A 27,844-nucleotide genomic window follows, 5' to 3' on the forward strand; every position below is an offset into this window, starting at 1 on the left:
CTAACTCCATGTATCTCCTGGGAATAATGGTTCAGTATTGGCTAATTCACTGTAGTGACTTTATAGAACATAACTACCAGGAATTACAAGGATTAACCATATTTCTTTTATTTGTACATTAAACAGACTAACTATGCTCTTATAAGAGTACAATTTCCTAGAAGTATCTATATTCCTCAACTTATTTTGAGTGAACAGATTATCAGCAGTGATTTTATCACAAAAATCCGTACTTACAATGAAGTATTTATTTCAAATACAAAAAAAATTCTTTTGTGTTTAGTTCTTTTTTTCAGTTTGAAACTCTGTATATTCAATGATTCCACTATGCAGCTTGATGTTTATTGGACTGAATTCCTGGCACAAATGACAGAGTACTGTATGTTTTATGATGTTATGTTTTAATGTTGAAAATCTTTATACTAAGATTTTTATTAAAACTTTAATAGAAATCTGAAAATTTTATACTTTGAAGTCAGATTTTTATTGATTCCGTTCAAAAACCTATTTTCAAGAATTTTGAAATCATGTAAGACCCCAGCATGAAACTCTATCATATTTTATATCTTTTAGAGACAGATGTTGACTCATTACTAATAATAACACAAGGATCTGTTTCATGCCATTCTTTTTTTTTTTTTAAGATTTTATTTATTTATTTGACAGAGAGAGATCACAAGTAGGCAGAGGCAGGCAGAGAGAGAGAGAAGGAAGCAGGCTCCCTGCTGAGCAGAAAGCCAGATGTGGGGCTCCATCCCAGGGTCCTGGGATCATGACCTGAGCCGAAGTCAGAGGCTTTAACCCACTGAGCCACCCAGGCGCCCCTGTTTCATGCCATTCTTATTGGCACTATCATAAGACATGCTGCAGTTTTAAAATTTTGTGGAACATAATACAGGCTTTTTGGTTTTTCAGGTTTGGGTTTATTTGGTTGATTGGTTGGTTTGGTCATCAGTATGAAAGAATGGGATTTACGAGCAAAAGAATAACCATGGCTGATCAAGTATCAATATGAACAAATGAGTTTATTCAGCAGGCATAACATCTGGACAACTGAAGTATCATTAAATTTTACCAAAGTTCTTCTCATTTTCATTTTATGAAAATAGGATCTTGTTACAACAAACAAATAGCCAATATTGTCATAGCTGTGAAATGAACTTTATATGCATTATCTCATTCAATTCAACAACCTTTTGAACTGTAGGTATTATTTAATATGCAAATGATCCCATTACATATGAAGAAACTAAATCTTAGAATAGTTGAATTCCCCAAGATCCTGTTAGTAATAACCAGTGGAGTCAGGATTTAAACTCAAGTCTGTTTGATTTCAGAGTCCACAACATTGTTCTCCCTCCATGACTTACTATACAGCTTCTGCAGTGGATGGCATGTCATTTTAAGAATTTTATCACTTTTCTGACAGTTCCACCCACATTCCACATCCCTGTTACCCTAAGGAGAATGGGGATGGAACTCTGTAAACACCCTTTCCTTTCCCCAGAGCACAATTTTTTGATATTAATCTTCCTCAAGTGGTTTACCATACTTTGTTTTTGCCCAGTATGAAGAACTGCTTTAAAGGGAAAAGGATATTCCAAAAAGGCAATTTGTGGTGTTATTCATCAGTAGGAAAATAGAAAATGCAGTTTTCTTTGTCTAAATTATGTGTATATGAACCTCAAACTTCCACCCTCCCCATCAAGGTTTTGTTGGCTTTTTTTTCCCCCCCTCCAAGAGCCAGCTGCTAGCTTTACCTCTTTCTACCTGCCGGATGCTTTCTGAATCACATTATCCAGTGCTCAACTTAAGTGATCCCCATTAAAGTCCAGAGCCTAGGGAAATCACCCTGATTCTGTGTTCCCTAGCAACATCCCTGAGAATAACAACAGCTGCTTAACAGCTGCTTAACCAGAAAGATGCTGCAGGGGAAATACACAGAAATTGATATTACATGCTTTAAATCTTGAGACTTCAAACATTATAGTTACCATGTTGTATTATTTACCTTTAGTGATACAAAAACAAAAGAGAAAACTAAATGTGATCATCAGAAAAAAAGGACAAGATATGCTGAATGACCTTAGCAAGCAAGGTGATTCTAGATATTTTCTTGCTATGATAAACAGGGAAATAACCATGATGGAAATAATATACCTTTCTTTATGATTTTGAATATTAAAATGTTATATTTGTGTCAATTAAATTATACTTATGTTGTAATATGACATGACATTGTTTAAACACTTAGCAAACTTAAAATTCCCTACAAATTTTTGTTGATATTCTTTATTTTTTCTGTTAATCATTTTTACTCTCTCTGTAATTTGCCTTTTCCATCCAGAATGTCAAATAATTGGACTCATACATTATGTAGCCTTTCCAGATCATTTTCTTTCTCTTAGTAATATCCATTTGTTTCCTCCATGTCTTTTCATGGCTTCCTAGCTCATTTCTTTTAGTTCTAAATATTTCATTGTATGGATGTACCAAGGTTTATCAATTGACCTATTGAAAGAAATCTTGGTTGCTTACAAGTTTTGTAGTTAGATTAAAGATGTTACAGACATTTGTGTAGAAATTTTTATGTGGACAAAAGTTTTCAACTTATTCGGGTAAATACTAAGGATCACAAATGCCGGATCATATGGTAAAGAAACTGCCAAACTGTTTTCCAAAATGAGTGTACCATTTTGCATTCCCACACCTTTGCCTGTATTTGGTATTGTCAGTGTTTTGGATTTCAAGCATTCTAATATATGTATAGCATTGATTATCTCATTGTTTTGATTTGAGATTGTAGAGTAATACATGATGTGGAGTGTGTTTTCATAAGCTTATTTACTACCTATATATCTTTTTTGGTGAGACATCTGTTGATCTTTTGCAAATTTTTAAGTAGGTTCTCTTATTGTTGAATTTTAAGAATTCTTTGTATATTTTAGATACTAGTCCTTTGTCAGATAAGTGTTTTGCAGATATTTTCTCTGTCTTGTCTTTTCAGTCTTTTAATATCCTATATTAAAATGCAAATTTGATTATTATAGCCTAATCACTAATTTAAGAACTGCTACCATTATTATGGTATGTATTTTAGGGATAAAAGATTATTTTTTATGGTTTCTTTGTAAAAATAAATCTCCCCACATTTAAAAACTACTAATATGTTCCTTTTCTTAGAACCCCCCCATCCCTTTATACCTTAAATTCTTGGAATTCCAAGCAGTTCACTGTGAAGAAGAGTGAAAAATTATCCTGGACTGTTTTCCTGTTCTGATCAACAAGTAACCCATTACAGTAGTCATTATCTGAATAATAGCCAATAACTCAGTAAACATACATGTGGAGCATGTCTTTTTAAATACTGAAAAAGTAATATCTTTGACAATCTCTGAATTTCCTAATTTTTAAAATTTCTAGTCACCCCTGGGTGTTTTTTATTTTCTTTCTTTTTTTGTTAGTTCTCATTATAAACATCTAATTAAAACTATTTTATAGATAGGCCATGCTATAAAATTTATTTTATGATTTTCTATGCAAATCAGTCCCCCTCCCAATTTTTAAATTACACACACACATATTAGTAGCCAACTCAGATTTATAAAACAAGAATATTTTGTTTGGAAAAGGGATCATGGAAGTACCTATATTAGTTAAAATCTCTTCCTGATTTTATGTTCCTCTATTTATTTATTTACCTAGGAAAAATTACTTATTTTAAAGCCAAGATCAAATAGAAAGTCTAGGCCAGTAGTTTCCTAACATTTGTAAACTAGCTAGTCCAGTATTTCTTAACAGATAAGTGTAGAGCCCCTCTGGTTGGAGGTCAAATGAAGTTAGAGGAGGCTGGAGTACACTCTCTTCTATCTTTTCCCAGGTACCTCTAAGGAATCTACAGGACTATATGGAGAAGAACTGGAAAATTAGACTAAATTATGATTTTTATTTAAAGTAACAACAAAACCAAATAGTCATTACTAAGCTATTTATCATGGAGTTCTAGGTGTCTAATTTATAAGGTTTCTGAATTAGACTTCAGGGCCTATGTTACATTTTATTACAGTCTACAATTTAAGTGTAGACTGGCAAGAATTAAAGGAAAAGCCTGTTTCACAGCTGTTATGCATCTGGGAGTTTGTTTAAAAGGGTCTAGCTTAGCTTAGCCTGAGTTGTGATAAAAAGCAGGGTCTAGAGGCCTTTTAACTAAAGTCCTGTGCTCTGATCAGAGCTGTATTTAATACAGGCCCGTAAGTCCACATAATTATAATTTGTAAGAGTCTTTAGGACATCAGTAACTTTTAAATCTTACCATGTGAAAAATGATTATGTCACCTGTGGACTTTAAAAGTAGTTAGCAAACTGGGATAAAAGTAATGATCAAATCAAATATTTCTGCAACTTTCTCTGTCCAAGTTTCATACTTACGATGTTCCAGCTATATTTTGTAACATACCGCTCCTTTTAATGTGCTTTAATGAGGAATGTTAATTCTAGTAAATTAATGCTTCGTGTCACAGTTAACCGTACTACATTCTGGCTTTCTCCCAGGCTTGCAGATGGGTCAGGGGCTGTGGAGAGTGGCCAGAAACCAGCAGCTACAGCAAGAAGGTTATAGTGAGCAAGGCTACCTCAGCAGAGAGCAGAGCAGGAGGATGGCTGCCAACAACATTTCTAACACCAGTCATCGTAAACAAGTCCAAGGAGGCATTGATATATATCATCTTTTGAAGGCACGGAAATCTAAAGAACAGGAAGGATTCATTAATTTGGAAATGTTGCCCCCTGAGCTAAGCTTTACCATCTTGTCCTACCTGAACGCAACTGACCTTTGCTTAGCTTCATGTGTTTGGCAGGACCTTGCGAATGATGAACTTCTCTGGCAAGGGTAAGTTCAGCCTAACGTGTTTGATTCAGATATCTCTAAACACAATCATGCTTAGATGTTTTTATTATTATTACACACACACACACACACAGACACACACACGTGTTGTGATCTATTTCTTTTTAACCTTGGTTTGTATTTTAACTTTCTCTTTATTAAAACCCAGAAAGATAATGAGGCATCATCACAGTCAAATTTGATATTGGGAAAAGAAAGACAGTATAAAGGTAAATGACTCTACAGTTAGAAGTTACAAGTGAAGAGATGTCAGTTTATTCTAAAAATACAAGTTGTTGAGGTGCCTGCCAGCCTCAGTCGGTAGAGCATGCATCTAACTCTTGATCTCAGGGCTGTAAGTTCTAGCTGCACATTGGATGTAGAGATTACTTAAAAAAATAATAAAATATCTAAAAAAGAATACAAGTTAAGTGAGAATTTATAATCCAAAATTTAGTGTTCACACCCCTGGTATAGTTTGTGCTTCCCATATGAAGATTGTGTGTTTACTAATTTACATCCTTCTTTCTATCACAGAGGTGCTTGTTAATATAAACTGTGATAACTATTTCATCAAGTTTTTATTTTTTCTAACCAACATTTCATCAATGGAGTAGGAAAATAGCAGAATGCAAGGAGATACTCTGCTTGCTGAAGTGAAAGTGGACTGTAGAAATTATAGCAGCGATTATATCAGTTTAAATTTAACCTATAAATTTAAGAATGTTTGAAATAGAATCTATTTTATGTATAACTTCAGTCTTCAGTTACTCCTTAAATAGCATCATATACTTGAGTCATAAATATGTTACCAAACTTAGAAGAGTCTTTGGGATCTTCAACTTCTGGTGTCTAAGGTTTATTAATATCATTATTTCTAGTTATTTAAAACATGTCTAAAAACAAAGGTCTTTTTGTGACTTTAAATAATTTCTAAATGAAAATCTAATTGAGAGAATTAGTAAATTATCCAAATAACCAAACTTTAGTAAAAATGTATTACCAATAATGACATTTCTAACTCTGGGCTTTCTGATGCTACAGAATTACAGTATTAATTATATAGTTAATTTCTCAACCTCTAAATAGATAAAAATCATAAGTGTCATCCTGTTACTCTCATTGTCTTGTTATAGTGAAGGTACTGTGAAAATACTATTATTAGTAGTGTTTATGGTTATTAATTTCTTACTCAGTAAAAGAAGTAAAAATACTTCTAAACTGGCTCATTAATTATTAAAAATTTCTGCATCTTAGTATTTCCAGGAAACTTAATTCGTAATCCTATATTTGAACTCTGAAGAAAAAGTTTATTTCTAAGCTTATCTGAACCCAATCAGAATGTCCTCTTTACCTGAGATTTAATTCTGGATGTTCATTTCTGAAAGAAATGCTTCCTTTATTTTTACCACATAATTATGCCTATTTTTATGACACTTGCTTTTTTTTTTCTTAGTGGTAAAGTGCTTCTATTTTAAAGTCCAGCTTAGTTTTTATTTTAACTTTAGATGTGTGAAACATTTATTAATGTTGAGAGGTTCTATTTTCACATCACTCAGTAATAAAAGTCAAAAGCTATAGGACTAAAGCTTCTGCTAAAATATTGACAATTTTCTAAACAAGTTCCTAAACTCACTAAAACTCACTAAACTCAAACGAAATCAGGGATTTCATTTGGTTGGTAAAAATAATGCAAGGATATAAATAACTATTAAGATATTCTCATTAAATTACATATTTTACCCACTATGCTCACAATTTTTGATGTTACAGTCTGAGACAGTAACTTTTTCTTGCTGCCCTACACATTGTATGTGTGTGACATGAAATTTGAGTCAAAAATCAATAATGATTATCAGAAAATGATAACTATTTTTAATATCACTACAAGTAAGTGTTTTGAACACACAAAACATCAGAAAATTTTGAGATAGTGTCATTAAAAGTGTACTAAAATATAATTGCAGTATTCTCTATATCTCTAGAGTAATGTACTTTTAAGATTTAATGATCTATAGTCTAATGATCCAGAATTTCTAGGCACTGTAATAAGATAAAATGAGACAAAACTTAAGCATTCAAATAATAACCAGTAGCTAATGGCTTTGTATAGAGTTGGACACAACTATCCCAAACTGCAAAAATAGTATGTTTTGCTATAAACTATTAGCATTTTAGGTTTCCTAGAATTTTTAAACAATCATGTATCACTGTGATGTTAAAACAAACAAACAAACAAACAAACAAAAACGTGTTCTGAAGCAGCATCTTAAAAGCAAGTACGCTTAATGTCATACCCAGCTTTTGATGTATGTACTAAAGTTAATAGCATTGTAATTTCTATGTTTATTTTGCCTGTTATCAATATATATATTGTTAAAAAACAACAACAACAAAGTTCTCCCCCCAACCTAACAATCTTTACCCTCATTCAACTTTACTTTGCAATAGATCATAGTAACTTAAACCTATTTAGCCTCTTGGTTAAGATTTCTAGCTCTGGAGTAAACTTCTTGGGTTCAGGTCAACTTTTTTATCTTTCATTCTTATCTTTAGCACCAATATCATAACATTGTTGTAAAGATTAAGCAAGTTAATACTCGTATAATGTTTTAAATAGTGCCTGACATCTAGTAAGCACTGGGTAAATGTTTTAAATAAATAGCTATCGTTGCTATTATTAGTAGTAGTTTCTATTTAATTTCAAATAGTACTCATGAATATTATTATCTTTAACTCATGTTTATTAAGTACTATCAGAATTCCTAAACTGAAGGCATTTGTCAATCATACTCTAGTAAACAAATAAAAAACAAGTACAGAATTAAACATTCACAACTTTCGAGCTATAAATTTCATGTTACTATTTTATCATGTGTATACATGTTTAACTTAGGAAATTAAATATAGTAATGTTTTCTTGTCTGATTTTATCCTTTACAGGTTGTGTAAATCCACTTGGGGTCACTGTTCCATATATAATAAGAACCCACCTCTAGGATTTTCTTTCAGAAAATTGTATATGCAGCTGGATGAAGGCAGCCTTACCTTTAATGCTAACCCAGAGGAGGTAAGTGAAGAACTTGAGTATTTGGAAGAGTTGAACTTTATTATGATCTTACTGCAGCTTTCCAATATAATAAACTTGCAAGTAAAGTAACAGGTCATTGAATATTCCTGTTCAATGAGGAAATGACTGAGAAGCCCACTAAGTAAAGTTAATGCTATGTAACATAGTCATTTCTCTTTACCTTACCAACTCACATTTTAAATCGTTCTACCTGCTCATGTTGTGTGGCAGCTTCCGTGACATATATGCAGTCCTCTGCTGGACCTGATTACAATATGACTGCATTATATGTGGAGAGCACAGAATATGTTCATCAGATTTTATCTGCAGCATTTGCTTCCTGTTTTATTTTTCTATTTAGTAGCGAGGCTATTTTTATCAGAGATAATCACAAAGGACATTGTTCATTGGTGACACATCAAAATGTTGTCTTCTTAATGCCTTTAACAGTCCCTATTGCCATAGAAACTGCTTATAGATTGCCATAAAATCGAATAATTTTATCAAAATATCAAAATATGAAGACCATGCTTTCACTGATTTTTTCCCCTCCATTCTTGCTTTAATATATATCCTGGAAAGTACAGATTCTCAGAAATGCTGTTTTTTTTTTTTCCTCAGAAATGTTTAAATGTCTACTAGGCTTATTTTTAGAAATCTAACAAATTATACAGCCCTCAGAACTACTACTTATAGTTGAATTATTTTCTGTGGAAAAATTTAAGTGGCAGTTATTTTGATTTAATTTTCAAAAACCAACTTTTTTTCATTTGTTGTAGAGGTATTAAAGGACTATTTAAATTATGCAAATATATCAAATATATGCATGCATATACAAATGTATGCATACATATGCAAAATATATCAAATTTTTAAAAATATCTTAACTTTAGCTATAATTAAAAACCTGTTTCCCCCATGTAAAATATTTGAATATTATACAAATACTGATTTTATAAATATACATATAATACAAATGACATTTTAAAAATTGATTTTTACCTATTACATATGATTTCTTAACTTCTTACATACAAATAAAAAATATAACACCATTGCAAAGCTTTACTGAAACACCATCCATTATCAGTTACGTCTTAGCACCACAAATATAAAAATCTATATATATAGAGCCTAATATACATATTTAAATTAAGAAATCTGTTTTCTCACTACTGTTTAAGAGTTTTGACATTCAGATTGAATAGAGGACTGATAGTTAATTTAGAAGGCAAATGAATAAACTGTCATAAATTTAGGTTTTATAACTTATCCCTTGATTGTAAATTTTTTTCTGCTGCATTTCATCATAAAAGACACTTGTTTTTACTTTATTTTTTGTCAAATCCAAGTTCTGTTCCTTCTAAATATGTAGCAACAGTGAGCATGTCACTTTTTGATCTTGCACTATGGCATAGCTACTCTGTACAAGATATTCTTCTACTTAACGTATTTGAAGAATGATATGGTTTCAAAGACTTCGTTATTCTGTTTGCTAGCATTTGACATTACTTGCAGCTAGTTAAAACAGTTCATATGACGAACTTTATAATAAGATACATATATTGTATCACTCTCTTAAGTTATAGTGAAATGATGATTACTGGAGAATCTTGGCAGAATAGTACAGTATTTTACTTTAGATATGTAAGGAAAGGCAGCTGTTGCAAGCTCCAGTCTTATTATGCCCAATTTATTAAGGCATTCTGGTTCCTGTCATGAATTATACTGATAATGAGTAAAACTGTCATCTTTAATTCATATCACTTGCAATGTTACATTCTAAGGAAAGTAATAACTTGGTACATTCTAAGGAAAGTATAACTTGGTAAGTACTGGTATATTTACAAAGTCAGAAAAGTTGGATGTAACTGCTGGTATTAATTATGGTAAGTAGTCATTTCTTGCTAAAGCAGTACCAATTTTTAAAACAAATTATAAAGCCATCATTTTTATGCAAAGATGAAACCATAGATAGACCCTCATTTACTAGAATATGGTATGGATAGTTTTAAATCTCTAAGTTGGAAAAGCTAGATGTCAAAATATGTTTCCATCTTTGCAGCTACACATATCAGATTATAGAATTCTTGTTATACCTCCTCTACTGTGTTTGGGGGAGTGGACAGAGAAGAAAGGTAAAATTAAAAGACCTCTTTTTATCTAACAAAACTTTTTAAAGTTTTTTTAAGTCAAATGTTTGCTAAGAGAGGGGATTGAAATTATTAATTAAAATAAGATTTTTAGGGGCACCTGGGTGGCTCAGTGGGTTAAAGCCTCTGCCTTCGGCTCAGGTCATGGTCTCAGGGTCCTGGGATCGAGCCCCGCATCGGGTTCTCTCTGCTCAGCAGGGAGCCTGCTTCCCCCTCTCTCTCTGCCTGCCTCTCTGCCTACTTGTGATCTCTCTCTGTCAAATAAATAAAATCTTTAAAATAAATAAAATAAAATAAGATTTTTAGATATTCAGATTTTACTTAACCATCCTACCTTCCATTGTTATTGAGAGTTGGCTGTATTTTCTTTCTCTTCACTCCCTTGCTTGACTTAAAGATATTCTGGAGCATTCCAGAAAATTGAATTCAGTCTCTGAAAGGGGCTCTCAAGAGGCATAGAGCTGAACCTTTCAGAGTGACTTGTGGTTCCAGAATTCTGATTCTATTCTTTTATGAACATCAGTAGCTTAGCAGGTCCTGATGACAAAATAGAATCCTATCTTTAGCAGAAGGCACCTAGGTTATAAATAGGCAAAGAAGGACATTGAGGTAAATACACTTGTAGATGCAGAGAAATGAGGGAAAGTACTTTAACGACTATATTCTATACTTTACTTTGTTGACAAACATAAATAGTATCACTTGGTTGTTTATCCAAGTCAAGACTTCAGAATTAAAACCATGTAATTAAAAGAGTTATCCTAATGGATGTTTTTATATAGAACTTAATCTGTATGACTCATACTTTAGCCAGGTCTTAGAATGACTCTTGCCAAGTTTTTTGAGTGCTAGAAATCAGGAAGTACTTTTTATTTGGAGGTTAATATTTTTCCCCTCTAATTGGAGCAGTATTGTCAGATGTGTTATTTTGGGTTCATTTAAGCCTGAGAATTAAATTAGTTTTGATGATATGTGTAAATATAAGTGTTTATTGCAAGTACCTGAGGTAAGATGTGTATAATTGTTCAGTATTATAAAAAGTCTACTTTTCCATAATTTCTAGTTCTGTACTTATCATTTTGATAGCAAGCATCATTAAAGTATTATAAAAATAAGAATACTTACAGCCACAGGGAACAAGATTCTCCAAAGGACATCGTTCATGTCACGGATATGGGTAACCAAACTCCACAGCAACTGCTGGCAGTGGCTCATGGGGTGGGGGAGAACATCCGCCCAGTTTGTGGTACGATTATCTAGCACGCTGTTGTTATCTGCATGACCTGTGATCTCAGCTGTATGTAAAGTCTTGATCTTGTGCATGAGCTTGTGTACTTTGTGGCAGGTGACCACATTCTAGTAGAGGAATGTGCTAAACACCATCTGTTTACATTAGGCTATATTTCCCCTGCATGTACAAGTTACGTGTGTTGATTTTATTTTGCTAACAGTATTATAATAAAATAATTTATCCTCTCAACCAATTAGCTATATTCCTTGAGCTCCATTTGGTATGAAACATCTTTCTTGACCTAGTTATTTTTAAATTTCAAGTCTGGAAAAATTGGGGAGCAAATATGGTTTAATTTCAATACATTATAGGTTTTACTTTTGTTTGTGTAAATATGTTTAAATTTTTTTTAAAATAATATTCTCAGGAGACCTGGGTGGCTAAGTCAGTTGAGCATTGGACTCTTGGTTTTAGCTCAGGTCACGATCTCAGGCTCTGTGGGATCGAGCCCCTCAATGGGAGTCTGCTGGAGAGTCTTCCTCTGCCCCACCACCAACCACGCTCACATACTCTCTCTCTCTCAAATAAATAAATACATCTTAAAAAAAAATAATATTCCCATTGGGATCAGTTAAAAAGTCTTAACTATTATATAAGCACAGTTTTCTTGCCTTCATAGAGGAAGACCCACATGCATGCATATAATTTTCTGCATAATTATTAGATTGATCTGGATTAGAATCTGTTACGAGAAATATTTTAAATTGAACCTGTGTGTATATTTTAGGTGGAAATGCATATGCAATTTATTTTCATGATAATGTATTCTTTTTGTTGTTGGACCAGCTAAAATATAAATGGGAAATTTGTAGTTTTCCATTTTAAAAAAGAACTCAGGAGTTTATACTCAGATATTAAATCTCACTAACTTTTTGCTCCAGTATACAACAGCAAAATGTTTATTACCATTACTTCATAGCATAGCAACAGTAATAAAAAATAACTTTTATTTTTATTCCTAGACATAGAAAGCCCTGATTGGTATCATCAGAATGTACAGATAAGCATTTTCCAAATGTATTCTTTTGAATAATTATTCCACAGGTTAAAGAACATAGTCAAAGGAGTTCCCAAATCTAATAAATTTGACCATGATAGGTTATGATTAGCTGGCTTATTTAATGAATAACTTTTCCAAGTCTTTAATACATTGGTGCACATTGTGAGTATGTGTTATATGTAGTAGTATCCAAATTTATTTGACATATTGTTAAATTTATTTGACAGTATCTTTTTCTTGTTTTTTCCCTTTGGTAAAGTAACATTCCAGGGGACACATTCTGCGATATGCTAGTATAGATTATCTGTATCTTACTATGTGTAAATAAATATATGTTCCTAAATGGATAGCCACCTAGCTTGAATACCCTCTTGTTCACTGACAGTTATCTGATGCCTATGTTACGGGTAATCTTTTTTCTTTTGAAAGTCTATGAATTTATGTTTGTTCTCTCTCCTTTTGTCTGATAGTATTATAAAAAAAAATTAAAACTGAGAGTTGTGCCCTGAAAGACTGAGAGATTTATCTATGTTCTGTATTTTGATTGTCATCTAATATGTTACAGAAAATGTTACTTTGTAAAATAAGGGTAGGACAACAAACCTGATAGAAATATTGAATTCAAATAATTACCTTTAGATATTGATACAGGCATTCATATCAAATAATTTATACAGATAATTTATCATTATACCCTTGATATCTCATTCTCTATACTAACTCTATCTCTTGCAACACATTTTTCAGCGAAGGCTGATAGGCCACTAGGATGCTTTTAAGTTTGGCACATATACTGCCCACTTTCTCCTATATGTATCACATAGGGTGTTTTGGCTGGAACAAACAGTTTAATAGTGGATTAACCATGTATATTTACCTCCAAAGAGACCCATATGTGGGTATCCGAGAGTTATTTCAGTGATAGACTGATCTCATCACAGACTCTTAAGGTGTGTTGTTGACTTCTACTTACTTTTGATAGTAAGTTGGCCACCACCACTCAAAATATCACATCCTTGAATGAAAGTATCCTCAGCACAAAGATGGGGGCAAAACAAAGAAACTCTCCTAGAATTTCTTATGCTTATTAGGAAGAAAAATCAGGAGCCTTTCATGTACTTTTCCTGATTTCTAATGGACATAGTGAATCACATGAACATTCCTAGACCTATTGAAAACAGAATAGATGGGATTACTAATTGGTTTAGAGTTACCATGATTTAGCAACTGTGGCTAAAATGGTAAAGCAATGAAAAGATTTAGCAACTGTGGCTAAAATGGTAAAGCAAAAAAAAAGAGTAAAATGGCTTTGAGGCAGGCCCAAGCATCTGCAGCATGAGTTTCACTACTGGGCCACTTACTGAATTTGTTTTTCTGCTTCTTTTATTTCTGGGCTCTACTGGCTTAGAAGCCTTAGTACCCAAAGGAGGATTATTGATAAGTGGCACAACAATTCAGATTGGTTGCTGAGACTCTCTACTTGCGGTTATAGATCCTCCTGCCACTGATCAAAAATGACCCAAAAAAAGGATGAGGGTCGGTAATTATGCTGTGGTTGAAATAATGAAGCCTAGTTATCAGTGGAAAATAGTTTTTCCTGCAAAGTGGGGAAAACAGAAGGATAGAAGTGGAACTCAGGAGATGTCTTCAAGGTCTTTCTAATACCCCTATATCCTATCATAAAAGGAATTAAAAAAAAATCACATAGACCTGTATGGACACGGTTTAAATCACATCACTTAGACTACTCAGATACTCACTTAGACTACTACTAGATAAAGAACTTCAGGTAGCTGAAAGGATAGCTCCATTCCCAGCCTCAGGAGTTGTACACAGATTATTCCAAGATAATCATGATAATATTATTCCTCTTGGCTTGGTGTCTATGCTGTCTAGTTCTGACCTATAAGATTGGAAGAAACATGTGCAAAGAAAATTTTAAGTTTCAAAAAAGAGACAAAAGAAGGTAATACCATATCTGTGTGTATGTGTACATACCTGTACATGTGTATACTTCTGGGACTAATGTATGAGTGTATAATGATAGGAACAGATGCAGCCATTTTGCAGCCATAAGCACTATTAACACAGGCAAATAGAACATTAAGAAGAAAGAATTGGGTCCATGAGCCTAACAACCTTGGAGCCAAAATACTTTGAAATTTCTTATTGCATAAGAAAGTAAATCCCTTTACTTTTTTGAATAGGGGTTCCTGTTGTTTGCAATCAAGAGCATCCTAGTGCATCATCATCACCATCATCATTACATGGACTCATTAAGAATTTGATACGTAATCCTGAACACAAATTATTTTTATAAGAATAAACAGTGCTAATTTTCGTTAGCAAATTAATTTTATCCCCAATTTGCTGATGAGAATCAAGTCAGAGCAAGGGAACTAGTTGACACAGAGAGGAGTCCATCACTGTATATAGCTTGAAAAGCTTTCTCTATTGGAATTATTTACCCGAGAAAGCTAAAATACTCAAGTTAATTTGCAAAACCCCTTTCTCTTGATTTGTATTAGAGTCAAAGTGAAAAACTATGCCTCTCAGACACTGAATATTACCCTCTGGCTACATAATTTAATATTTTCAGTCTGGTTATCATGAGTCAGGTCATACTAAACTGGAGGCCATTCACTTTTTTGAGGGCAACATGCATGTATATGGTACGTATGGATGGATATATCTTCTCTCTTTTTACTCTGATCCATCGTGTGTTAATTTTACATTTAAGTAGGTAACTTTATCCTGTGTCTTTCAGGTCAACTTTATTTTACACACTGCCCTGACCATAATAGATCTTGACTACCCTCCCCTTCGCTTGTCACTGAATCATTCCAGTATGTGGTATACAATGAGTCCACAGAAGTATGTGGACTTAGAGTAAACCCTTTAGAAGCTTCAAAGGGAAACAAATTTCCCAGGCCATCTTTCATCTTAATATAATTGAACAAGAGATTCAGACCTAGAATATTCTATAGCTTATTCATCAGTCAAACCACCTGATGCATTTTGCTTTTGTTTTCCCCCTAGTATGTCATAGGAGATACTGTTACCTCATTTAGTGTGAATTACCTAGGGTAAATATAAACAGAAATTAGTGGGCAATGTATTAATCTAGGACTTTCAACTAGAAGAAAGAATAAAGGTAGAATATTTTAGCACCACAGCAACCATGCTACAAATTTTAAAATGTGCAGTGCTGAAATGAGCAAAAAAATTTTTTTTGCTTGAATTTTCCTATTGTTGCCAATTTAGATGCCTCTACCTGGTGAATTTACAATATTGTATTAATATTTTAAGTACAATTCAAGTAAAAATTTGTTTACCTTTTATTTCCTTGCAGTATCCTGACCATCTTAATATGTCCATGTTCTTTGTTATCTGCTGTGACCAGTTTCAGTGAAACTTTACAACACTTTCTAGACCTAAGTTCTCAATTTTAATGTCCAAAATTGGACACATCTTATGTCCAATCATCTTATGTAGAACACATCTTATCCTACACATCTTGTCTGAATGTAGCAATTGTGAATACCAATACCGCAGTAAATGTCACTCTAAAAGATGAATTCTTTATCAGAAATCTAAAAAATAATATTTCCTCAGTTCTTGGATATCATCAGTTGTACTGCATCCATCAAATTAATTGCGACTTTTTAAAAAATATTTTATTTATTAATTTGACAGAGAGAGTGAGAGAGAGTACACAACCAAGGGGGAGTGAGAGAGGGAGAAGCAGGCTTCCTGCTGAGCAGGGAGCCCAATGTGGGCTCGATCCCAGGGTCTTCAGGGCTAGATCCAAAGACTCTGGGATCATGACCTGAGCCGAAGGCAGATGCTTAATGACTGAGCCAGCTAGGTGCTGCTAACTGCAGCCTTTGAAATATGAAAATATAAAGGAAACACTGCATTAATGCAAATGTATTACCAATTAATTGTAGTATACATTTATTCCTAATAATATATAACATTTTCTTTCATGTCGTAAATATTTTGAAGATGTCTTCTTTATAATAAAAATGTTAAGAACTTTGGCCATTAGCAAGTAAAGATATCATGACCTGTTGCTTTTTATTATTTGTACTGGTGACGCCCAAGTTTTGAGAGTTTATAATTTGAGGCATTTCAAAGTATGCTGGAGTTTTAATCCAACTCCCAAGTTTTTGTTGTAGTTATTTCTGTTCTTTTTTAACCCCTTAGTTTAATTATATAATCCTTAAAAGTCGATAGCTTCTCTTGAAAGCCACCTGGAGGCTTTGTACAGATTCAAACATTCATTCAGCAAATATTTATTAAGTATCTCTCCACTTACTAATTATATGACTTAGACCATGTGAATTATTTAACCGCTGGGCTTCAGTTTCCCCATCTATAAAATGAAGACAATAATATTTGTGATACACAGTATGTTACTGTGAATATTAAATAGTGTATGGTAAATGCTTAGTGCCTCTAAGTGCTCCCCATAATGTAGCTTTATATTTATACTAGAGGTACAACTATGACAACTTAAACTATGAAGAGCCAAACACTGCTGTAGGCCTTGAGGTTCATCCTCCCTTAACTTTCGGATCCTAGTAGATAAATATTTGACACGTGAGTAATGTTCCTTCATAATGTATGTATCAGTTACACCAACATCTGCTAGCTTTGAAATGATAATACCCTTTACCTTTAATTTCATTTTCTAGCATGTGATGAACACTGTTTTGCATATACAGTAACTTTTTGTGTTATTGGTGATGCTTAGTTTAATCTTTTTAAGGACATTTTAAGCAGTAATTAGGCATCCAAAATTATGTTCAGATTAAAACCTGCGTCGTGTCTGAATATAGGTAGGATGAACAGATACTGTAATTACATGAAGAAGTGTACACATGTGCTGGCAGTGAAACTACTGTTTAAATCCCAGCTTGCTTCTCTGTTTGTCTTCCTTGAAGACTTGGAGTTTTTTCTTAATGTTGTTTATTTCAAAATTGTTTCAGGGCTATTGAACTATATTTATAAATGTACATATTAGAATCTAAGTAATATGAGAAAATTTTTATTTATCAAAGTCAAGTTGGTCATTTAAATCTATTTGCATGTGATTTTTATTAAGCAGGAATTCTAAATTAGCCAGTATTGTATTCAAATGTGTTACTTACAAATTAGTTTGAATTATTAATTGTACCTTCACCTAATAGAGTTTTATTTCCAGATTTTGACTAGAATGCTTTCTTTTTCTAATTTATAGACAGTTTAGAGAAGAAGGGGCCTTTCCAAGTAACTTGCTTTAGCTACCAGCAACTTATCAATAATGTTAATAGTAGTAATTTAGCATTAAAAATTAACATCATGTTCTTCATCTTATTGATCTATCCCAGTCAGCAGAGTGACACTTTTGGGGACTATTAGAACTCAAAATGTGATGCTTTTTCTGATTGAGTCTATTAAAACTAATTAATAGGAACTAACTTTTATTTGTTATTTAAAACCTAGATAATGACCTTTGTGTGATTTTTGTCTGATGTTATTGCTTTCTTGCCTATGAAAAAAGAAGCACAATGATCTGTCTTACATTTCTGCATTTCCCCTGGACTCCATTAGAAGGATTTTCATTTTTCTTTAGATTTTCTTTGAACTATCCCTCCTTTGTGTGAGATTTCCCATTAACATCTTCTGGCTAGAAATAATTTAGGCTCTATGTGTGATTATTCTTAGCAGTTCATCAACATTGTACACTCTGATGTATGGAAAAAAAAGCCCATAAATTGTTTTGGAAAGCTGAAATCCTTGCCACTTCAAACAGGGTCTGTAAATAAGTTGATTTCATTCCATATTTCATACTTGAAACTGAACAGTATGATTCTTCATTATCCTCCAGAATGTCTCATTCTGACCACTTTCAGTAATGGTACAAGAAGGAATTGGGTGACCAATGCACCAACACAAGATGCTTATACTAGGGGAAAGTGGATGGGGTGGGCACATCGAGGGGTGGAGCCAAGACGGGAACTGCTTTACTTTTGTTCACATTGCAAAACTGAAACTGTTCTAACAAATATAATCTATTAATTAAAAAAAAAAAAAAGGAATTGACTGCAGTATATCAGCACTGTCTTGTCGCAACTGTCACTTCTCCCACATAAGCATGGACGGTGTGTGCTCTCTGTTCTTCCTAGGGAACAGACAAGACTGGAATCTGCCGTTCATATTTCAAACTGACATCAAAATCATCTTAACATTTCTGTCCCAGTTGTCATGACATCCTTTCCTCTTAATTATAACTAAGTCACACAGAGGCTTCCACTGAATAAATAGCCTACCTGTAGGCACCTCAATAAGAGGAACACTTTTCTTGTCAATTGTGTAGTCTCTCTATATAGACAACTTTAAGAACCTTGGCATAGTTTTTACTTTAGTCTTGGACTGTAGTGACTAGGTTAGGAATAACAATTACACTACGCATGAACAGCTTAAATTAACATGAAAAAGCAATATGTTATTTCTAAAGTTTATGCTGAAGGTCATTGTTACAACAGAGGAAAGTGGTATGGAAACTTACAGATGAAAACCCTGCAAAAGTTTGTGGGTAGAACAAAATGAAATGACAGAACAAAAACTTCCATACTTAGTCTTAACTTGCTTATTAAGTAATCTTCTGCATTTACTTTGCTGCAACTAAAAAGCAAGGTGTTAATTTAATTTAATTTAAATTTTGCACTCTATATATGTATATATATATATCCCCATATGGATTTCACCTGTTCAAGTTCTATGTGTTTTTTTCCCTTAACTATAGAATACATATTCTCTGATTAAATATGGAGAGTGAGAACTGCCAACTGAACAAAAATTAATAGATTTTGCATCTTGCTTAAGTGATTCTGAAAGCACTATAAAAAAGAAGAAATAATATCACCATCAGTACTATTTTCAAACAAGACAATAGGAATACTCCGTTTAACCTATAAAAGGCTGACTTCTCTTTATTGTGCTATTTTTTACTAAAATAAATATCCATAACGTTTTTTGTGTCTCTTAATTTTTACATTATTTTTAATGTGAAAGATGACATTTCAATTGTTCATTTCACTGTGGCTGCAATACATATTTGAATATTATTATATCTCTTCTCACTGAAAGAAAAGTTGGAAATCTAGATTGAACTATGTTATGTTATATATATATTTTATTTTACGAATATTTATTGTTGAAATTTAAAGATTGTTATTTTAAAAGTCTTCAAATGTTCTTTAAAAATGTGGTGTCCAGTTTGCTTTCTATTATGTAATGCTCTAAGGATACGTTTGTTACCTGAAAAATAGTAATCGTGGTTCTGGATTTTACATTGTATACAAAAGCAAATTGGAACAAATTTAGTTAAAGCGAGTTTTTTTTTCTAAATATCTATATTATGCTGTCCTCTAGGAAAACAAAGATATCACCAGTTTTGTTTTTGGAGTGATTTCTGTTATTGATACAGACTGCTACATAATGTTTCTACCAACTCTCTGTGCCAGTAGCCAATACTTTCAGTACCAGTGGTCAGTGGTTTTTGTTTTTGTTTTTGTTTTTTAATTAAGAATGTATTTTTTTATAATTTTTTATTTTTTTATAAACATATATTTTTATCCCCAGGGGTACAGGTCTGTGAATCGCCAGGTTTACACACTTCACAGCACTCACCAAGGCACATACCCTCCCCGATGTCCATAACCCCACCCCCCCTCCCAAACCCCCTCCCCCCAGCAGCCCTCGGTTTGTTTTGTGAGATTAAGAGTCACTTATGGTTTGTCTCCCTCCCAATCCCATCTTGTTTCATTTATTCTTCTCCTACCCCCTTAACCCCCCATGTTGCATCTCCACTTCCTCATATCAGGGAGATCATAGTTGTCTTTCTCCAATTGACTTATTTCACTAAGCATGAACTAGAGTGTATCATGCTTAGAAGAATGTATATTTTTAAAGTCAGTTTTAGGTTTGCAACAACAGCTGGTTCTTTTTTATTTGGTTTTGCATAGCTGTTTTTGTAGAATTCACTCCATTACCTGTATAATTTCTGATCCTGAATATATGTATGGTAGATTTTTGCTTCTGAACCACACCAGATAATAATGGATAATAATGATTTGAATAAAAAAAAATAAGACTTTATTAAAAGGGGAGAGAAAATGTGGGTATTGATGTAATAGAAGGAGTGAAACATAGAAGGATCTTAAAATATGAATTGTGTGCAAAGAGCTGTTCTTAAAATAATAAAAAAATAGATGACTAATACCTAACATTTTTTCTTTTGATTTTTTAAGTTCAATTAAGTAACATACAGTGTATTATTAGTTTCAGAGGTAATTTAGTGATTCATAAGTTGTATATAACACCCAATTCTCATTATGTCACGTGCCCTCCTTAATGTCCATCACCCAGTATCCCCTCACCTCCAGAAGCCCTCAATTTGTTTCCTGTAGTTAAGCATCTCTTATGGTTTGTCTCCCTCTCTGATTTCTTCCTACTTTATTTTTTCCACCCTTCCCTTATGATCCTCTATTCTGTTTCTTGAATTCCACATATGAATGAAATCATATGATAATTGTCTTTCTCCAAATGACTTACTTTGCTTAGCATAATACCCTCTAGGTCCATCCATGTCCTTGCAGATGGTAAGATTCCATTTTTTGATGGCTGAATAATATTCCATTGTGTATATACACACCACATCTTCTTTATCCAACACATTTTTTTCTTGATTATAAATTCCTTCTTAATATTGGTGTAAACTATCTGTTCATGATTTCTTGAATTATTTGTTTGCCTCCTAAATAAATTACATCAAAACAGTTTACCACTCTAATTTGATTCTGTAAGTCTTGAGGCTCTCATTTGCATAAGTTTTTAATAACACACTATGGAGTCTACTTTACAAAATTTCTTAATTTTTTTTAATTACTGCAAACATCTGTTCTATCAAATCAAACAAAAAAAATGAATTACATTAACATCACCAATTACATTAACATCACCCTGCTTGCTCGGCACTCCTTCTGTTTATTCCTAGTAGATTCCCAGTGTATCATATGTGAAATTAAAGAACAGGGAACAGGAATTTATTCCTAGTAGATTCCCATTGTTAATTGAAATCTTTTTCACTTCACTGTGGGATCCAATTCAGCTCTTTTCCAACTATTTCTAGATGGTTTATGCACCCTAAGAAGAAAACCAATATGTGCTGTTTTCTGCCTTTATCAGTTTCTTAATATGCCTGTCTCTGAACCAGCTCTACTGTCCTCTCTTCCAGTCTCAGAAAGCATTATCAACTCCTTAAGTCTACATTCATGATCCAAGATTTTTCCTTCCCTCTCTTGATCAGTTTCATTACTTTCTAATAATTCTATCTTCTCTATCACTTAATTGGTTACTCTGATTCTTCCATCCTTATGGTCATTGCGTCCAGTCAGTTTCAAATCTCAGTTATTGCATTTTTCATTTTGGCCTGATTGGTTTTAAGCTCTTTTATCCCTTCAGCAAGAGACTACCTTGGTGTCTTCTATGTGTTTCTCAAGCCCAGCTAGTATCCTTATGATTATTGCTTTAAAGTCTGGATCCGGCATATTACTTGTCTTATTCACTTAGATCCCTGGCCATGACCTTTTCTTGTTCTTTCTTTTGGGATGAATTTCTCCATCTTAGCATTTTGTCTAGGTCTCTGTCTTTGTGTTTGGAAGGCCATTTATGTTTCTTGCTCCTGAGAGTAATGACTTTATGAAGAAGAGGTCATATACTCTCCAAGATCTGGTGCTTCAGGAAGTGTCTTGGTGTGTGCTAGTGTACTCTGCCACAGTGTTATGGGCTGCTCTGTCCCTCAGGTCAGTCCTCTGCAGGCTTTCTCCTTGCCTACAGTGGGAAGTGTTTGGACCTTGGCCAGAGCATGGTGAGTTTTGATTCCACTTGTATTTTCAGTCTTTCCCCTGCTCCCCTTTTCTCTATCTTGCCGCTTTCATTATCTCTTATTGTTTCTTTGCCAATCGTTTCCTCTCCCTGTTGATTCTCTTTCTTGCATCTTCTAATATGCATGGGTCAGAATTGTCTTGAAAAAACAGTTGTTTCTCTCTTTGACCTTCAGTGTTCTTTAATATTTTTTTCCTCCTTTGTACTAATAAATTTTTCAAGTGACTGGGCTCTCAGTTTCCTTACCTTGAGCTCATTCCTTAGCTTTCTTCTTAGACTTGAGCCCCCATCACTCTGTGGAAAGAGACCCCTTGAAAAGCACTACTTTCTTTTCTCCCAGTCACCAAATCTACTGCCTTCTTTCTCATTTTCATCTCCTTGAGCTACCTAAAGGAAAAAGGATATTAGCCATGTTCTATGCTAGACACTCTCATATCTTCACAGTAGCCACTTAAATAAGATTTTTACTGATTAAGAAACTAATAAGGTTTGGAAAGTTTGAGTAAATTATGTTCACAAAATCACAGAACCATGATTTGGTCCCTCTTCTAATTATACTAAGTAATTATACTTTCATTTATACTAGGTAATTGCATTGTATACCCTTTTCTTTACATTTCAAAGACTTTTAGCCTCTGGGACATTATTCTGTCTCTGCTTTCTTCCATCTCTGCCTCCTCCTTTACTAATTCTTATTATTCAGTATCCTTAGTCTATAGCTTCAACTCTCACTTTTTTCTTTATGTCTTATTACATTGTCAGATGCCTATTTTGCCTTTCTAGTTTTACCTGTCATCATCTAAAGGTAACATTTTGAAGTCCAAACTCATTACTGTTTTCTTTAAATCAACACCCTCTTAACCTGAGTTTTCACCCTGTCAATCATTTCCCTTTTTGTCTAAGCCAGAAACATCAGTTAACTTTATCTTTCACTTTTCATTATTCCTTGACTTGATAGCCAACATGATAATAATATATGCTCTCACATCATATTTTCATATACCTACATAGCATATGTGGGTTTTTTCATATGTTTTTAGGATAGATTATTTCCTTTGCATTTCTGTTGCTTTAAGCCTGGACAGCTGTAGTAGCTTACTGTCTAATTTCCCTTTTATTATTTCTCTTTATATTACTGTCATATTTATATTGCAGGCCATTGCTTCATCATATAAGGCTTCCAATTACATATGAGGGAGAAGATAAACCCTTTAGCTTAAAATTCAGTGCTGTTTCTGCTACAGTCTAGTTCCAGACTTGGCTCTCAAACCCAAGATAGTTACCCTATTTTCCTGAAAATGGCCTGATTTTTTATCTTATAATGCTTTTGCTCATATAATACAACACTGACTAAAATTTTCATCTCCAGTGTTCCCCTCATTTTGAGCTATTTAAACCACTCCGTCGAAATAGGTATTCCAGGAAAACTTACCTAAATGTCCTGTCCCACAGTGATTTTTCCTTCCAATGAACTACTGAAATACTTGAAATGCAACTGACTTCTGTGCATTGATTTTATATCCTGACACTTTACTGAATTCCTGTACAAGTTCTAGCAGACTTGGAGTGGAGTCTTTTGGGTTTTCCACATATAGTATCATATCATCTGCAAAGAGTGATAGTTTGACTTCTTCTTTGCCAATTTGGATGTCTTTAATTTCTTTTTGTTGTCTGATTGCTGAAGCTAGGACTTCTAGTACTATGTTGAATTGCAATAGTGATAGTGGACATCACTGCCATGTTCCTGATCTTAGGGGAAAAGCTCTCAGTTTTTCACCATTGAGAATGATATTCGTTGTGGGTTTTTCATAGATGGCTTTGATGATATTGAGGTATGTACTCTCTATCCCTACACTTCGAAGAGTTTTGATCAGGAAAGGATGCTGTACTTTGTCAAATGCTTTTTCAGCATCTATTGAGAGTATCGTATGGTTCTTGTTCTTTCTTTTATTAATGTATTGTTTGACATTGATTGCTTTGTGGATGTTAAACTGACCATGCAGCCCAGGAATAAATCCCACTTGGTTATGGTGAATAATCCTTTTAATGTACTGTTGGATCCTATTGGCTAGTATTTTGGCGAGAATTTTTGCATCTGTGTTCATCAGAGATATTGGTCTGTAATTCTCCTTTTTGATGGGGTCTTTGTCTGGTTTGGGGACCAAGGTAATGCTGACCTCATAAAATGAGTTTGGAAGTTTTCCTTCCATTTCTATTTTTTGGAACAGTTTCAGGAGAATAGGTATTAATTCTTCTTTAAATATTTGGTAGAATTCCCCTGGGAAGCTATCTGGTCCTGGGCTCTTGTTTTTGGGAGATTTTTGGTGACTGCTTCAATCTCCTTACTGGTTATGTGTCTGTTCAGGTTTTCTATTTCTTCCTGGTTCAGTTTGTTTATATGTCTTGAGGAATCCATCCATTTCTTCCAGATTGTCAGATTTGCTGGTGTATAGTTGCTCATAATATGTTCTTAAAATTGTTTGTATTTCTTTGGTGTTGGTCGTGATCTCTCCTCTTTCATTCATGATTTTATTTATTTGGGTCCTTTCTGTTTTCTTTTTGGTAAGTCTGGCCAGGGGTTTATCAGCCTTATTAATTCTTTCAGAGAACCAGCTCCTAGCAAAATAAGTGAATCAGAGAAAGACAATTATCCTATGATCTCCCTGATATGAGGAATTTGAGAGGCAGGGTGTGGGGGTTAGAGGGTAAAGAAGGAAAAAATGAAACAAGGTGGGATCAGGAGGGAGACAAACTGTAAGAGACTCTTAATCTCACAAAACAAACTGAGGGTTGCTCGGGAGAGAGGGGGTTTTGAGAGAGTGGTTGGGTTATGGACATTGAGGAGGATATGTGATATGGCGAGTGCTGTGAAATGTGTAAGCCTGACGATTCACAGACCTGTATCCCTGGGGCAAATAATACATTACATGTTAATAAAAATAATTAATAGAAAAAACAAATATCTGAAAAAAAATTACATTACTGGGGCACCGATCCTGTTAGCAGCGAGAAAGATTGACACATTTGTCGAGTTATAGAGTGGATTTTAAATTTTTGGATTTTTTTCCAAATTAATATTTATGGTTATAAGAATATCTCTTTTCTCTGGCACTTGGGTGACTCAGTTGGTTAAGTATCTGACTCTTGATTTTGGCTCAGGTCATGATCTCAGGGTTGTGAGATCAAGCCCCTAGTATGCACTGAGCATAGAGCTTGCTTAAGATTTTCTCTCTGCCCCACCCCTGCTCAGGCACATGATCGCTCACTCTCTCTCTCACATTAGTAAGGAATTTAGAATTTGTAATATGAATATTATTTACTTTTATTATTTTCCAGAGAAATAATGAATCTTAATGTATATAGCCAACCTATTTTCATGATACGACTTTCATTTATCCCACTGTAACTTTCCTTTAAAACTATTGAAAAAATTTTAAAAATAAAAATAAAACTTTTTTTTTTTAGGGATGCCTCGGTGGCTTAGTTGATTAGGTGTCTGCCTTTGACTCGGGTCATGATCCCAGTGGGATCAAGTCCACCTGGGACTCCTTGTTCAGTGGGGCTCCTTGCTCAGTGGGGAGCCTGCTCCTCCCTCCATCTGCCACTCCCCCTGCTGTGCTCCCTCTCTCTCTCTCTGACAGATAAATAAATAAAATCTTTAATAAATAAATAAATAAATAAATAAGACTTTTTTTTTTTTTTTTAATAAAATCCATTTTGGTCAATTGTCTTCTTCCAGATGACAAAGCTTCCCTTTATGCTATGGAGCCAATTCATTATAGGACTGGCACCATCATGATTTATATGTTATATAAGTTTATAAGTTATATGACAGAAATGTCATAGAATTATTACCATGTGAAAGAGGAGGAACTACACCATAACTAAGAATCCAGATAATTCTGCAAGTTGAACAGTGTCGAGTTTGCATAATGGAGTTAAAATGTATACAGATTAAGCAATCAAACTAAACTAAGTAATAATTTGAAGCTTAAGCTTATTTTGGAATGTAAAAAAAAAAAAAAAAAAGAATCAAGCAAATGACAAACCACACTGGCCTTGAACAACTCAGCTATAATTCCAAGCATGGTCTTCCTTATATGGCACTAACCTCCCTTTGTATTATGGACACTCAGTAGCCATACTCCTGCATCATCTAGGATAGGGATTCCCAACTTGGAGTCCTTAGATGGGCTTCAGGCATTTAATGTATATTTTAAAAATGTGTATGTGCATTATTCTGGAAAGAAGTTCTTTACTTTTCATCAGCTTAAGATCTTGACTAAAACCACATACAATGTTCTTTTTCCTTATGATAAAACCTTTCAGATGTCTCAAAATCTTAATCTTCTTAAGTATCTTCTTTATGCCTAATATCAGTTCATCCTTCAGCTCTTCCTTCCTTATCTAACAGGGATTCTATACCCTTCAACAATCTTATGAGGTCCTGATTTCCTTTATCCAGATAAATTCTAGTTTGTCAATATACCCCACAAAATGTGACGTCCAGAATCTGACACTTTTGTAGTGAATTATGTGACCAATAGTGAGCTACTGCCTTCTGTTTTTTTTTCTGGAAACTATGTTAGTATAGACTAATACTGATGTTCATGATTTCCTTTGTCTATGAGACACCACATGCATACTCTCACTCTGCTGAGAGCTCTAGTCCTGATTAGTAACATGCTTTGTGGTGTGGGGATCTCTCTGTACCATTCTTTTAAAACTATATTTGGGGCACCTGGGTGGCTCAGTCATTAAGCGTCTGCCTTTGCCTCGCGTCATGATCCTGGGGTCCTGGGATCAAGCCCTGCATCTAGCTCCCTGCTCAGTGGGAAGCCTGCTTCTCTCTCTCTCACTCCCTCTGCTTGTGTTCCCTCTCTCACTGTGTCTCTCTGTCAAATAAATAAATAAAATCTTTTTAAAAAACCCACTATATTAAAAATTTTTAAAAATACGTATACCATGTAGTAAACAAATGTAGTTATTTAGCCAATCTCATATTGTGTTTTCTTTTGTAGTTCATCAGTTACATAACAAGATAAGAATTTGGATGGTTGCCGCTTGGTTATTGAAAAAAATTATAAACTGATCTCGTGCCTTTTCCTGTTTCATACCCCTTGACCCATCACTTTGATAGCCCTTCTGAAGTAATCTTCCTTTCCAGAGAAATCCCAGGCTTGAAAACTGATACCTCCTTTCCTCATAAAGCCAACAGAGTTGGCTTATTTCAAGCTATGTCCCTCATTTTCAGGATTGGGTTTAAAGCTGTTTGTGTTCTTGCTTACACCTCTGTATATGATTGATTTTGGAGACTTCGAGTTAGGTGAGAGATTAAATTTTTAAAACTTGTATTCCTTAAAAAAGAAAATTATCAACAACATATTTTTAGGATGCTTACATGAGGCAAATACCAATGCTATTTTGTAACTAAGGAGCATCAAATGATATTAAAAGACATATATCATGTTTAGGGAATTATGTACTATTTAATGGATCATTTAGTTTT

The 27,844-nt window shown here is 33.8% G+C and overlaps 1 protein-coding gene across 2 annotated transcripts in view; it reads left to right on the top strand.

Annotated features, from left to right (window-relative positions):
* FBXO8 (F-box protein 8) overlaps window positions 1–27,844 on the top strand; it is a 48,933-nt gene that overhangs the window by 15,033 nt on the left and 6,056 nt on the right. Inside the window, exons 1-3 of one of the 2 annotated variants that reach the window (XM_032855765.1) lie at window positions 1,997–2,098; window positions 4,552–4,888; window positions 7,829–7,955. In XM_032855765.1, coding sequence (XP_032711656.1) covers window positions 2,074–2,098; window positions 4,552–4,888; window positions 7,829–7,955 — 489 coding nt within the window. In that variant the 5' untranslated portion in view covers window positions 1,997–2,073. Of the gene's footprint in view, window positions 1–1,996; window positions 2,099–4,551; window positions 4,889–7,828; window positions 7,956–27,844 lie in introns of those variants that run through there. The other variant, XM_032855766.1, reaches the window with a different exon arrangement.

The sequence above is a fragment of the Lontra canadensis genome, unplaced genomic scaffold (genome assembly GCF_010015895.1).
Source record: "Lontra canadensis isolate GAN:19392208 unplaced genomic scaffold, GSC_riverotter_1.0 scaffold10, whole genome shotgun sequence".
Lineage (NCBI taxonomy): Eukaryota > Metazoa > Chordata > Mammalia > Carnivora > Mustelidae > Lontra > Lontra canadensis.